Here is a 14,142-nt window from a genome sequence, read left to right on the forward strand (position 1 = left end):
GCAGAATGACCTCAGTGAAGAAAAAGGGTATATGATTGTGTCATTGCAGGCTGAAGGAGTGATTTAAAGCAAATTAGGCAGTCTTATTTTCAGGAATTCTTAATCAATGATTCTTAGTTCAACTGTCAACTCTACAACACTAATAAAAAGTGTTCTTTTAACAAAATGTTTTCAAATTAATATCCACTATCAGTTGTTAGAATCTGAAAAACAGAATATGATAATGGTAAGGTGCAGGGTATTTACCATACCTCAGCTCCACCCATCCATTTTGGTTCATCAGGAAATTCAGCACACAGGATATCTTCTGACTGGTTAGTTCCTAATACGTGATAATACAGCTTTTGATGCAGATTAGTGGAGGTCTCAGTACCTAGTGAAATGCAGATGTTTAAGCTAGTAAGTTCTCAAAGAAATGCAACAATCATATGAAACCCTTAGAAACTTGTGTATCCCTTTGTATATGAAAGAGAAATGCAGAAGAGAGGACTAGGAATTGTTCCAAGCTACAACCATTCCCCTCCAAAAAAACCACCATCCTACTAAACAAGATAAAACTTCATGCTGGAAACCTGTTTCAAAAGTAACCCTTTCCTTTTATTGTTGATAATAAATCTTCACATTTGAAGAAGGTATCATTTCAAGCTTTGCTTTCTAGAAATAAAAGCAAGCAAAGCGAAGAAAAACAAGAATCCCTGCCACTCTCTAATGACATTTTCATTTCCATCTCACCCAGTGCAATTAAGGGGAGATTTACTGCTAGTTACATTCCTAGAAACCTTCATACTTCCATTTGCTGAAAATATAAAAGTGATATATTTTAAAGCACTGTATGAGGTGCCACTTGATTTAATTTTTTAAAAAATTTTATTCTTGCAACATTTCCAACACTTCAGCTTTTGAACTACAAACAGGAGGTTAAAAAACCTCAACAAAACAAGGTTGGTGTCTATCTTGCCAGTCTGGCAAAATTATAGCCTTCAAAAGCAAATATAGAGGCAAAATTCAGGCTCTCTCCCGTTTATTGAAGAGCACATCTCCAGAAGAAACTTTTCAGTAGCTCTGCCTTATAATAAAAGCTGCTAAATTCCTTCCCCATTGATGTTCCTCTGCAATTTATTCCACTTTGTGCGGTGCTCCTTGAATTTTGCTAGCATAAACATTTTGTTTTGCTTTGCTGTGAACCACACATGAATTAATCTGTTTGAACACGAGAAACCTTATGCCTCACATTGCTATTCATAGGGTCAATCTCCCAAAGCAGTTTATCTACAACCACACAAATGCATCAGGGGAAAGATCTAAGTAAGCTTCCACCAGGCATCAAATTCTAATCAACACCAACAATATGGAACCCAAGTAAATCATCCCAGAGGAAAAGAAAGGGAGCAGCAAACTTGGAGAAGAAGAGGGGCAGGCAGACAACAAATTACTCACACTAACTGAACAAAAGCGTTTTGGTGATACAAGACATAATCTGATCTCTAATTGCATAACCAATACAGCCATTTATTTCAATATAGATTTGTAGAGCTAATTGTTGCACCAATTCATTGCAAAAGTGATTTTGCGTCCACATAGCATGCAATTAGAATGGTCATACCTACCATCACTTTTCCCATCTTGTTGTGGGTAGCTGTTATAGAACATGCCTTTTCCATCATGGGTCCATGCCATGCAACTGAATTTAACTCTCTCCAGTGTATCTGGGAGATCCTCAGGACCTTCTACTTTCATAAACTTAATTGTAATCCAATCAGAGCCACTAGAACTCAGGCCATATGCAAAGTATTCACCGTCTTCACTGAATGCATAACCTAGGAAATCAGAAACAAACAAAATGAAGAGAGATTAAATTGGGATACTAGTTAAAGAAACTGTTCACCAAACACTAAGAGAAGGTTTATTTTCTAAAAACACTGCAAGACACTACATCTGCTATCACTTAGGAGTCACACCAGTTTCCCAATCTCTGTGGACTTATCAATTAATTCACAGATCCAAGTTTAGGCACAGATACTCAGTAAGTGCATCCATATTCAGTAACACAACTTATGCCAAACCAATTATGGTTTGAATCATATTTCTTCTACTGCCTGCCCTGAGCTTGGCAGGAAGAGCTAGAAAATGAAAATAGGTAGAGAACTTGAGTGAAATTTTAAGAGAAACAGTACCAAAGAAGCTAACAAAGATGCAAGCTATATATCGAAATAGTGTAAATACAACTTAAAAAATGGAGTCACTGAAAACTAGATCCTTTAAAACCCTGAAAACTGAAGTAACTGGGAAACTTTGCCACTAGCATGCAAATGATTAATTACCAGTATTCTCAGCTAAGACCTGTGATATATATTTCACTTTATCCAAACAGTGATATGACAATAGGACAATAAAGAGCTTCCATTTTAGTTGATGAAGATCAAATTCATGCTTGCAAATCAAGTCAAGCGAAGAGACTGAATTATCACAGGCCTGTACAGACCTGAAAGCATCTACCAAAAAACAACCTAAGAAAAAGTTGCATTTCACAGACATGACAGTTTTGAGAGGCACCACTGTGCCACACCAATATATTCCCTCCTGTAAGAATGTAAGAGTGGCAATTCTGATTCAGAACACAATTCCCTCTAGTTGTCCTCAGGAGTAACCACAATGTGATGCCTACACAAGAATAACCACATAATCATGGAATGGTTTGGTTGGAAGGGATCTTAAAAATCATCTAGCTCCTACCCTCCTGCTGTAGACAGGGACACCTTCCACAAGACAAAGGTTGCTCAAAGCTCTGTCTAACCTGGCCTTGAACACTTTCAGGTATGGGAGATCCACAACTTCTCTGGGCAACCTGTACCAGTGCCTCACCACCTTCACAATAAATAATTTTTTTATAGTATCTAATCAAAACCTATTCTCTTTCAGTTTAAAACCATTCTCCCTTGTCCTATCACTACATGCCCTTGTAAAAAGTCCCTCTCCAGCTTTCTTGTAGGCCCCTTTTGGGTACAGGAAAGCTACTACAGGGTCATCCCACAGCTTTCTCTTTTTCAGGCTGAATAATCTCAACTCTCTCAGCCCTTCATCATAGGTGAGGTGCTTCAGCCCTCTAATCTTTTCATGGCCCTCTTCTGGACTCCCTCCAACAGGAGGTCTTGTGCTCCAGGCTCACAGGAGCCCAGTGGAGGGGCAGAATCCCGTGCCTTGCCCTGCTGGCCATGCTGCTTTGGATGCAGCCCAGGATTAAATCAGTTTCAGGGCTGCAAGCTCACATTGCTGGTTCACGTCCAGCCTCTCATCCACCAGCACCCCAAGTCCTTGGGATCAAGGATGCTCTCATTCTCTTCATTCCCCAGCCTGTGCTGATACTGTGCAATGCAAGCACAAGAACAAAATGCAGGAATAAACGCAAGAACAATGCAAGCATATGTAATATTTCCCTCAAATGTTCTTATCGCCTCTAACCATATTTAGTTTAGCAGACTCCTTTTCCATGCAGTAGATGGCTAATACTCCTGAATGTTTCCCTTTTCCTTGATTATGTCCAGCTTGCTTTCTTCCACCACCACCATCCATCGGTAGGGGCTCTATAGATCTACTTCTTGCAGCATAAACCACCACCTTCTTCTGTTTGCTTGGGACCTGACTCCCACTGCTTTCATTTGATATTCCATCATTCTTGTAATAGAAAAATGACTAATCAACCCTTATCCCTTCTCTCCATCCTACTGCATGCCACAAATGATTCTGCAGACCTCTACCATCCTTGCTAAATTGTCTCTTTTCCAAGTTGATTAATCCAGGCACACTCAGTTTTTCCTGATTGCTCCTATTGCCCTCCTCTAACCTGTATTTCAGAGCCCCTTTTGAGCTGAGGAGACTGGGACTTGATTTAGTGTTCAATGTATAAACTCCTGGGTTGCTAATATAACTGTGTCTCCTTGTTTTGTTCTCTATTTCATAGAATCACAGAATCATGAAGGTTGGAAAAGACCTCCAAGAGTTCAACCTTTGACTGATCACCACCTTGTCAACTAAATCTCAGCACTGCATGCCACACTGAGTTTTTCTTGAACGCTTCCTGATGAATAAATTGGTATTTGATGTACTTGTTCGGCTTCTACCAAGAACCAAATTGACATTTTCATGGAATTACGTGTTACACTCCAAGCATTGCTCCCAAGAGGTCATCATGAGCTCAAGAGTTCAGTCCATCCATTCCTCCATAAATGAGGTTAGGATTGTTTGTCCCCTGTGCATCACTTAATTTATCTGCACAAAGACTTTTACCTGTTAATTTAGTGCCTACTTAAATTATTATTAAGGTCTTCCTGCTACTCTTTAGTCATTCTTCAACCAGGAGTAACTTTGTACTATCACCAATCTCTGCCACCTCGCTGCTCACTCCTTTTTCTAGTATGATCAGCAGATGAACACTGCATATCCTAGCACAGTCCTTGACAGGACTTTACTTGACAGCCATTCAGTTCTTCCTTTCCCCGCCCTTAAATCAATTATTAATCAACACTGGGAGTTTTCCCTCTTCTTACACAACTGTTGGTTTTCTAAGTGCATTTGGAAGGAGACTATGCCTTAAGACTTCTAGAAACACTAGAAGAATCTCTAGAAAATTCTAGAGATTATATGCATGCAATATACACAGATTAAGGCAGGACTTCACCATAAAAAAAGCCATATTGATTCTTTTCAGCTAGGTCACTTTTAGAGAAACATTCACTAATTCTGACGGCTGGTTTTATTAACTGTCTTTGAACAGACTTAGAGGACTTCTAGGTCCAAGAGTCTGCTTCTAAAAATGAGCAAGTAGGGAGTGAAAATTGACAGCTAAGAGAAGTTACAACCTTAGTGAACACAAACAATTTTGTGATCATAGAAGTTAATGCTAAGTTCCTTCACAGTCTCTTACTTGTTGGCTTGTGTTAAAGCTGCAAAATACAATTTTAAGAGAACTAATCAATACAAAAACCAACTTTTTTTCCTTTCTAAGGACAGCCTCAAGAGCTACTCATATTTCACTGGAAACCTGTTACAGAGTTGTAAAAAAAGGATTGTGAAACTGAACCAAGTTAATTGTGGATACAATGTAGATTTAGAAATGTTCTTCTGAAATGCCCTGTAAATCCACATAGGGCTATTGTAATTACTTAGGTTAAATTTTCAGCTTCTGCTGAAGACTGAGATTTACTCAGCAGGAACTGCTGTCTCACTAACCTCGTAAAGCCACTGTGCCATCATCAGAAAGCTTATTTGGATCAAGAAAAACTTTGGCATCGGCATCCAAGGAATCTTGTACATATAAAACACGCTGATTCTGGAGCCCGGTATTGTAGAAGTGAAAATACCTAAAAAGAGCACAAGAGGGAAAAATTAAGTAGGAAGAACTCTGATTTTCAGTGAGGCAAGCACAAAAAAACTTGTATGAAGTTGTCATGAAGTGAATAAAAGACAGATGAACAGGTTAGGGAAACACAAGTTTCACAGCAGAGTAGGAGTCATGGCTAGGATGGATCCAAAATAGCCTTTAGAAATAAAAGTTGCATTTGCCACAGTGCATTTCAAAGAATTCTAAGTATACTATAAACTCCACATAACTGTCTATGTTAAACAACTCTGGCAGCTGCAGCATTTCTCTGTTACAAGCACTGGCACAGGTTCCCATCCCTTATGTTCTCAGCTTTGTCATTCACACAGCTGCTTTCAATCCATGCTAGGTGACAGACTTATGTTCAAATCAAATAGAACCAAAACTGTTTCAATGTCCTTACAAATGTGTGTTTGAAAAAGTTGTAGGAACAGACAATTACAGAGCTGTCTTTAGTGAGTGATACTCTTCATCATCTTAAGACACATCCTAAGACACCACAGAGCTCACAGAAATTAACACCAATCTTCAGAGTACTTTACTATAGAAACACGTCTTAAAAACCAGGCAGCAGCTTTGCTGGGGGAACAGAAGAATTTACAGAGCAACATTCAAATCTAAATATAAGTTCATCTATTCCCTAAGACTGACAACTACTTGGGTACAAACATGGGAACTTGGTAAAGCCAGAAGGGGAAAATATACTCACAAGGGCTTGGTTAACAATATCAGCCAGTAATACGTTCAAGTAATAACAGTAATGTTCAACAAGTGCAAAACTGAAAGATTAAAAGAAATAGAAGAAAAAGAAAAGTAATTTTCTATTTGATCAGCCATTTTCTTGCCAATTCAATTTAAATTCTGCAATGCTGGGCAACAAGCTGGGAAGCAAAGGTCAAGCAACGAGACAGACACAGCACCTCCCTGGGCACCCTTCCTTTCTACAGACTCCACAGAACAACTCTTCAGACACTGTCCTTCAGCAGCTATCCTTCATCAGAAAACCAGAGTGGTTAAATTTAAGGATTTCTAAGTGTCATGAGCAGTTCAGAAAATTCTTCAAATAGTATAGTTCCTTTCCCCACACCTGTGAGACTGTTATTTAAATTGGTAAAGACCTCTTGATCACCTCAAACACCACAACATAGGGCTTTTCTATTAGATTTGTATTATATTTGAACTGCTTCGATTTAAACCCAGCACATGACAAGAAACAGACTATCTCTCAGAAAGACTAAAATAATATCTATTAAAGTTGAAGTAAAGTGTCATGAATTACAAGCACATCAAGCTCCTGGCACAAATGTTCTTCCTGGAGGACAGTCAGCTGCATCAAATTAAGCATTTGTATCTGTTAGCAGAGACTGTATTTATCACTGCTGGCCCTTCTGCAACATTAAGCCTTAATAGCACTGAAGGCAACAACACCCAGACCTGTCTGTACTGCACAGGGAGAATGGGTCAGAGAATCCAGAGCAGACACTGACCAGACCTGGTCACCTGCCATATCTGCATGAGCATCACATACAAACTAACAAGCTTTGCCTGACTCACTCAGGCATACTTCCCCAGATGCAGCACTGTCCTAAACAGCTCCACTGCTTCTGGGCTTAAACCTCACACCTCTATACACTGACATGTTGCGCCACATCCAATTAAAATTCACATTAAATCCACCAACAGCTTGGGTTCACTCCCCACCATATACCTTCAACAACCCCCACACAGTAAAGAATTTCCCTCCCTTAGTAGTAAGTATCAGCGCCTTCCTCACAGCACAGATCCCTAAAACAAATCCCTCTCAATATCTGTGTAGAAATCTTAAGGCAACAAGATATCCTCTCTTTCTCATTATCTGTGGATTTTGGTGAACACATGTATGACATACCTGGGTGCCCACTGAACAAGGATAAAACAAATTGAAAATATTGAAAAATATTATCTGTGTTTCCCATGATTAAGACCGGCTGGTTGTTTGCACTACCTCTTTTTTAACTGCTAAAACAATCTTTAGACGTAGTTAAGTCCCTTTACTCCCTTTCTCTAGAAGCTTGATAATGTTTCTAAAAGAAGTCACATTAAATTCAGTAGCAGCTGCAGTCTCCAGATCTTGGGTAAGACAGAGAAACACCATTTCTTCACTTAGCCACAGATTTAAAACAGGTGTATGAGTAGGTAAGGCACTGGAATATAGCAGGATATCTTTGTTTCTAAGAAAACAGGTCTTTTTCCATCAGTTGCTTTAAGTCCTCCAAGTCATTTTTCCTATATACCCTGCAGCCACAGGAACAGTTTTTCACAAGGGAATTCCTACTGCTTTTCACTGGCCATGACTAAACAAAAAAAGCCTACCAGCTGCTCAATGAATGACCAATGTCAGAGCAGGAATCTAGCAAATATGTGGAACAGAATACACATGATGGGCTTATACTGTTTTCAGACAACATGCCTTAACTATACTGACAGTGACCAAGCCTTTCTGAAAGGTACTCCTCAAAGCTTTATTTTTATAATAATTATTCTACAAAATCATCTGAGTTCTGATAAACTCACAAATTCTTCTTATAAAAGAAAAGACAATAAAAGAAGACGATAATATGATTGGGAACTGGAGAGAGTGAAGCACCTTGCGCTCTGCATCATGTAACCACACATGTTAACATTGGCTTAGGTTTCTTACTTCACAACTATTAAAAAAAATACAAATATAATTTGTTTTCCTAATTAATAGTTGCTTCTGACGTGCTTCACATTCATCACCACCCCCAAAGACATTCCTCACATACCTTTTTCCTTTCTTGAAGTGGCAGCTGTACTTAGGATAATCATAGAGTTCAGTCATTCGTTCCTTGAACAGTCCTCTAACAGGACACTGCTCCAGAAAGGGTACTGTGAGCTTGTTCTGAGCCTCCACAAAGGCCTGAAAGAAAACAACCAAAAAATATAAACTCAAGCAGAAATGCCTATTTTCTACAGAAAACATTTTCAGAAGCAATGCATCACAGACATCTTTCCTCCATATAGATTATGCAGTGTCACACCTGAAGAATCCTACATGCTTATTTGCATTATGCCGCAATTCTTTAATAGGACTCAATTTATATCTTGAATACTCACTCTCAAGGGCATACACTGGAATAACCAGCAAAGAGATAAGACAGTCCCACCTTTCCCCTTAAAAAACCCCAAAACAACTACCAAAGATACCCTTAGCAAACAAAAACCCAAACAAACACACAAAAAATCCCCAAAACTTAAGGTAACAACCTCCAAAAGCACACCACGCTTTAAAATACTCTCATATTTGCCTAAATGACAAATATTGCCCACAGACTGCACTATTATTTCAGGAGCTAGGGAGAGCTTTAAGATGACACAAGACATCATGTGCATCATCTGTTCATATTATTAACATAACACACAGAATTAGTCCCAGCCAGTATTTCATGATAAGCCCAAAGTACTGCTCAAAGATCAGTTCTTAGGAAAAAAATACTAATCTCTGAAAACTCTGTAAAGTCTGGCTTCTTTAGAACACTCCAGCTCCCATCACAAACACTTATGGACAGTGATCAAAACCATTACCACTCCAGCTGTTTGTTGCATGCATGGAAAACCTGGTGCTCTGTTGGTGTTTCATCATCCCTATTTATAGCACAGTACATTAACCTAAAATTAATACCTAAGCATCTTAAGGTGAATCACAGCTGCCAACAAGCAGACATGCAGGCTTTTCTGTCTCTAACATGAAAGCTTTTCTGTCTCTAACATGAAGCAGGTAGGAGAGGACACTGTGTGTGGCTGTAACTCACAGCCAAATGACACAGTGGCAGCTGCAGTGCCACCCTCGACCTCCAGCTTCTCAACTCCAGCACAAAATCCCGTCCACTCATCCCTTGCTTACACAGGGTTCTTTTCCAGACGAGGGTTTGAAAGAGCCTATTGTTTCTACCGGTCCTGAATCTGTTACAGGCAATCAGATCAATGCATTCTAACATCTGAGTTACACCTTCATTGCAGGGCATGACCCACAGGAACAGAGGGCTACAATCCACATTGTACAATTTGTGCTCCACAGATCTTCAGAAAAGCCAGTGGCAGTACAGGCAGAGTACCAGGCACACACTTACCACCTGCTATCAGTGTTTAGTTGTGAATTAATTCTTCAGGTGAAGAATTAATATGTGCACAGCACATCCCATTGGTAAGTCATGCAGCCTCCACATTTATCACTACAACTGCCCCCCCATCAGATGATGAAAGAACTTAATCAAATCTACCCAAGAATTATGTGTATCTGAATTGGTTTCTCTAAATGGAAACGTGAATTTCAAAGACTACATACACAAAAATATGGACTGTGGATCCTATACAAATAAACTAACTTCTCCCAGTCCTGTGACATTATCAGAAAAATGGTGGCTTATAAAAACGTGTAAGACCATCCATTGTACTGGACAGCCAAAAGCACTTTCCAGTTACATGCAGGGAACAGAAACTGGCACACATCTTTGTCTCATCCATCAATAACATGACCAAAATGACAACATTGCTGCAAGGGTATACTGGAACTGTGTGTTACCCACTTTTAACTGCACAGACACATCTTACCACATCTGCTTTCATTAGTGAAATTCAGAGAAACATAGACTTTTCCTTACAAGCATTTGTTGCCCAAGAGCATGCTTAGAGACTAATTGTTACACTCACACCTATATCACTCTTAATTTTGCTTTTACAGGAACTTAATATATTTTTCTCATTTCCAATTAGTATGCACCAAAGATTCCTAGATTATTTGTAAATGGAATGCCACAGCTGTATGAAAAAGGAGCAAGGAATCACAGATTTTTCAAAGAGTTTTGTGGAGAAGAATACAGTCCACTTTGGAAACTTTCTGTTTCCACACTTTTGAGCATGAAGTTACACTCATGTTTTAAAAGCTATACATAATTGAAATATTGCTCTAGATAAAGTACAAGAACATATGTCAGCAGAAGTTCTCACAGTAAACAACTCCACCCACCACGCTGAGCTAAACAGACGCCACCCAGGCTACAGGACTAACAGTAACTGTACGTCTTCATGAACCTAGAGAGAGAGATTTTTATTGTACCTGCGGGTATCTGCATCTGACAATGTATCACAAGCCTTGAACCAGGGCAGACTTTGCTAGCAGCAGAAAGTACAGAATAAGGGTCCAAGTAAAGCAGCTTCTTATGGCTGCTTTGGAAGATAAGGTAATTTGAAAAGCAAAATAATTTTTAAAGCATTGTACTACCAGTAGAGATGGTCTACTTGAGGCTGAAGTGTCTGGCCATTAAGTAGGCCAACTGTCATTCCAGAACAACAGTCAAACTAAATTTCATCTAAGAAACACATGCCCCAAATTCTTTTTAACTGTGCTTTTCTACAACCTATCACCTTTCTACATTCTACTAAGCTACTCTAGCAACATAATTGTTCCACTGACAGTATACACTTTCCATGAACAGAACAGAAACTGTTTTAACATGACTAGTCTTTGTTATTAGTCCACAAAGCATTTACAGTTCATATATATATTCAGCCAAGGGTAGCTCTGTGCAACCCCTACAAGAGAGCACATACCTTTCCTAAATATTACAAAGAAAAATTTATTAGAGCTCTTGTGACTTCCAAGTGCAATTGGAAAATTTATCAAAATATGAACAAAACACTGGTCTATTATCAAATCAATTTAATGGTATATTTGACAGTTTCAGTTCTAGTCCTAATTCAAATACACACATGTTCAGAATAGTACAACCCAACCCCATATGATCCCTGCTTTTTCATCACTTGTCCATCCCTCATGTCTGGAACAAGCTCAGCATTACTGCCTACACTGTCAGTGAGCTAAGGTACTGTGCATGACTAAAATAGCAGCAAAAGGCTTTGCTGTAGTTTAAAAATGACCTTATTTCCCACAAGGTGTTAAAACAAACCAAGAAGTTGAAAGTTCAACTAAGCCAAAGCCAAGACAACAGTGAAAGTGTGGTGTTGCAGTTGTGGCTTTTGTCGTTACCAGAAGTGTTTCACCAGTGTAGCACATTTCAGCTATGCCAGGGATGTTTCCTCAATCTGTCTTAGAAGTCAACAGCCAAACAGCAGCAAACCATGAACTCACATTCTGCACTTCCTTTCCATAAAGTGAGATAGGAACTTCCCACCTGACCATGGATTCATTTTTAGTACATTATATACTTTACATATCTGGAGGAGGGAGTTTGGTTTCTTACAGCTGCCTTTGACTTGTACAACTGAGCACACACAGAGAAAAAAAAAGTTAATGTTTCTCTTCAGTATGACACCACCACCTTGAACATTCAAACTGGTCAAGAAAAATGGGGGCAAGATAAGCATGGGTTTAGTTTTAAAAATACTGTGATCTAAGTTATACTAAGTATTCCAGATTTTCATAGAACCATAGAATGGTTTGGGTAGGAAAAGACCTTGAAGATCCTTTAGTTCAATGCCATGGGCTGGGACATTTGCCAGTAAACCAGGCTGCTCAAAGCCCCATTCAACCTTTCCTCCATTAAAACACAGGGACAAAATAATGGCATTGCTGTTGGTGCCATGAAATACCACACGAACTACACCTTCGTTCATTGTGTAAGTTTTCAAAATGTATTGGCAGGTTCTTCAGAAGCAGAGTATCAGTGCATCTGATCTATAAAAAAAGAAGCACGTGAAAGCAGCCATTCCTATGCAAAGGTTACCTTTGTCTCCTCGCTATCGGGATCTTCGAGCCAGCAGTACGGATCGCTGATTTGACATCCATGGTAATCCGACACCTGAATTTATAAAAGACGGTAATTAAAAAAGACATGCACACAAGCAAACTCTATCCATCAAGGAATGACAGTCAGCATGAGGAAGGGCATTTGGAATTTCACAGAAGCATACACTGCTAAGGAGCAAAGACAGAACGAACACATTGCTCCCAGGTGAGTTACAAGCATTACCATTCTTTGGTGATGGCACCATAGCAGCAGAGTAGTTCTCAGAAAAAAACATAGAGCACCAGAAAAATGGTGAAAGGCACATAAATTCCTTCCACAAGACAGATCAGTAAGCAAAAAAGAAACCCCACCAAGCAAACTGAGACCCTTAAGGTTTTCAAGCCAAATTTTTTTTATAAAACCTGATTACTGGATGTAATCAGGTTTTATAAACCAAGGTATGGTTCCTGGTTACACAAACGGTCTCTGGTTTAGCCCTCCCTACTACTGCTGCCCACAAATATGTGCATAATGTATATATATATGTAAATCGTTATTTTAGAAAATCGAAAGCCCACCCCCAAAACAACAAACAAAACAAATAAACCACAGAAGATTAATTCACGTGGCTGAATTTACCTGCTTCCTTCCTCCAGTACATAAAAAAGACTAGATACCTGCTACTAGGGCTTGCACAGTTCAGCCTTACAGTCAACTAGGAAAGTAAATACTTCAGGATTTTTTCCAGCTTTGGCTCATACCGGCAAACAGTTTGGTTTAAATGCAATGCAAATCCTTCCTGGCCGGTGCACAATGCAAAGTGCTTTGAGGAAGGGAAAGAAAATCGAACCCATTTTAGCCAAACTTACACTGTAATCCCTTGTGTATCCAGATGCGGTGGAAACACAGGGAGATGAGACTATGTTACAGATGTGCCATTCTATATAAATAGACTATTTGTTCCTCTGCTGACGCTGCTGCAGCCCGGGCGGAGGCCTGGGTTTCCCTGACACACGCACCGGTACCGAAGCTCCGGGATGAGCCGTGGGGCCGCTGCTCCCGCACCCCGCTCCCGCCGCCCGCCCCGCACCGGCTCCCGGCCCGCCGGCCCCGCACACGCGGGACGCGCCCGGAGGCACCGGCGCAAGGGCCCCAATCCCGCCCTAACAAGCCCCCGGCAGCCGCCGCGGCCCGCGGGCGAGATAAACCCGAGGCTCTCTGCACGGAGCACGCCGGGCGTTCCGCGGCCGCAGCCGAACAAAGCCCCGAAAGCCGAGGCGGCACCGCCGCCCCGAGGCGGCCCTGCCAGCAATGGCGAACCGGGTGCCCCTGCCCGGGCCCGGCGGCCGCCGCACGCCGGGTGCTGTCCCAGCCAGCGCCCTACTCACAGCGGTCTCGTCGCGGTACACCTCGGGGTACTGGAAGGCCGGCATGGCGGGCTGCGGCGGAGAGGGCCGGGAAGCAGAGGAGGCGGAGGAGGAAGAGGAGGAGGAGGAGGCGAGGCGCGGAGGTGGTCGCGGGGCTGGGGCCGTGTTTTGGGTCGCGGCGGCAGCAGCCGGCAGCAGGCGCGCAGCGCGGCACAGGCGCAGCGCCGCTGCCGCCATACGGCCGCCCCTGCCAGCGCCGCGCGCCGCCAGCGCCCCTGCCGGCTCCCGCCGCGCGGGCGGTAGCGGGGCCGGGCGCCATGGCGGCGGATGAGGGGCCGGCCCTGCCCATGCGGCCCCGCCGCCCTTGGTCTCTGCTCCCCGCTCCTGGTCACCGTGCTCCGGCAGGGTTGGGTACCCGGCTGCACCCGGGTTTCATCCTCCTTATAGTACTCGTTTGCAAAAAAATAAAATCGCAAGTTCTCATTCATTTCCCGCTCGGCTCCCCAGCCTTGGCACACGGTGAGGGAAGGGGCTCGGGTCTGGCTTGCAGAGGTCCTCTCCGTGCTGGCCCGAAATTAGAGCTGATTCCTAGGTGGGGTTGATTCTTTGATTCTGATTCTTTGACTTAAGCAGCTCAAAGCCAGGTCACAGA

At 41.7% G+C, this 14,142-nt stretch overlaps 1 protein-coding gene across 1 annotated transcript in view; it reads right to left on the reverse strand.

Moving 5' to 3' along the window:
* The window catches only part of PREP (prolyl endopeptidase), an 85,858-nt gene extending 72,126 nt beyond the window's left edge, over positions 1 to 13,732 (reverse strand). The window contains exons 1-6 of the mRNA XM_030944368.1: positions 13,512 to 13,732; positions 12,121 to 12,195; positions 8,164 to 8,297; positions 5,227 to 5,357; positions 1,608 to 1,817; positions 252 to 373 (exon numbers count right to left, since the gene is read on the reverse strand). Of these exons, the coding sequence (XP_030800228.1) occupies positions 252 to 373; positions 1,608 to 1,817; positions 5,227 to 5,357; positions 8,164 to 8,297; positions 12,121 to 12,195; positions 13,512 to 13,727 (888 nt within the window). The 5' untranslated portion in view covers positions 13,728 to 13,732. The remainder of the gene's footprint in view (positions 1 to 251; positions 374 to 1,607; positions 1,818 to 5,226; positions 5,358 to 8,163; positions 8,298 to 12,120; positions 12,196 to 13,511) is intronic.
* Between the last annotated feature and the right edge of the window lie 410 nt (positions 13,733 to 14,142).

This window comes from Camarhynchus parvulus, chromosome 3 (genome assembly GCF_901933205.1).
Source record: "Camarhynchus parvulus chromosome 3, STF_HiC, whole genome shotgun sequence".
Taxonomy (NCBI): domain Eukaryota; kingdom Metazoa; phylum Chordata; class Aves; order Passeriformes; family Thraupidae; genus Camarhynchus; species Camarhynchus parvulus.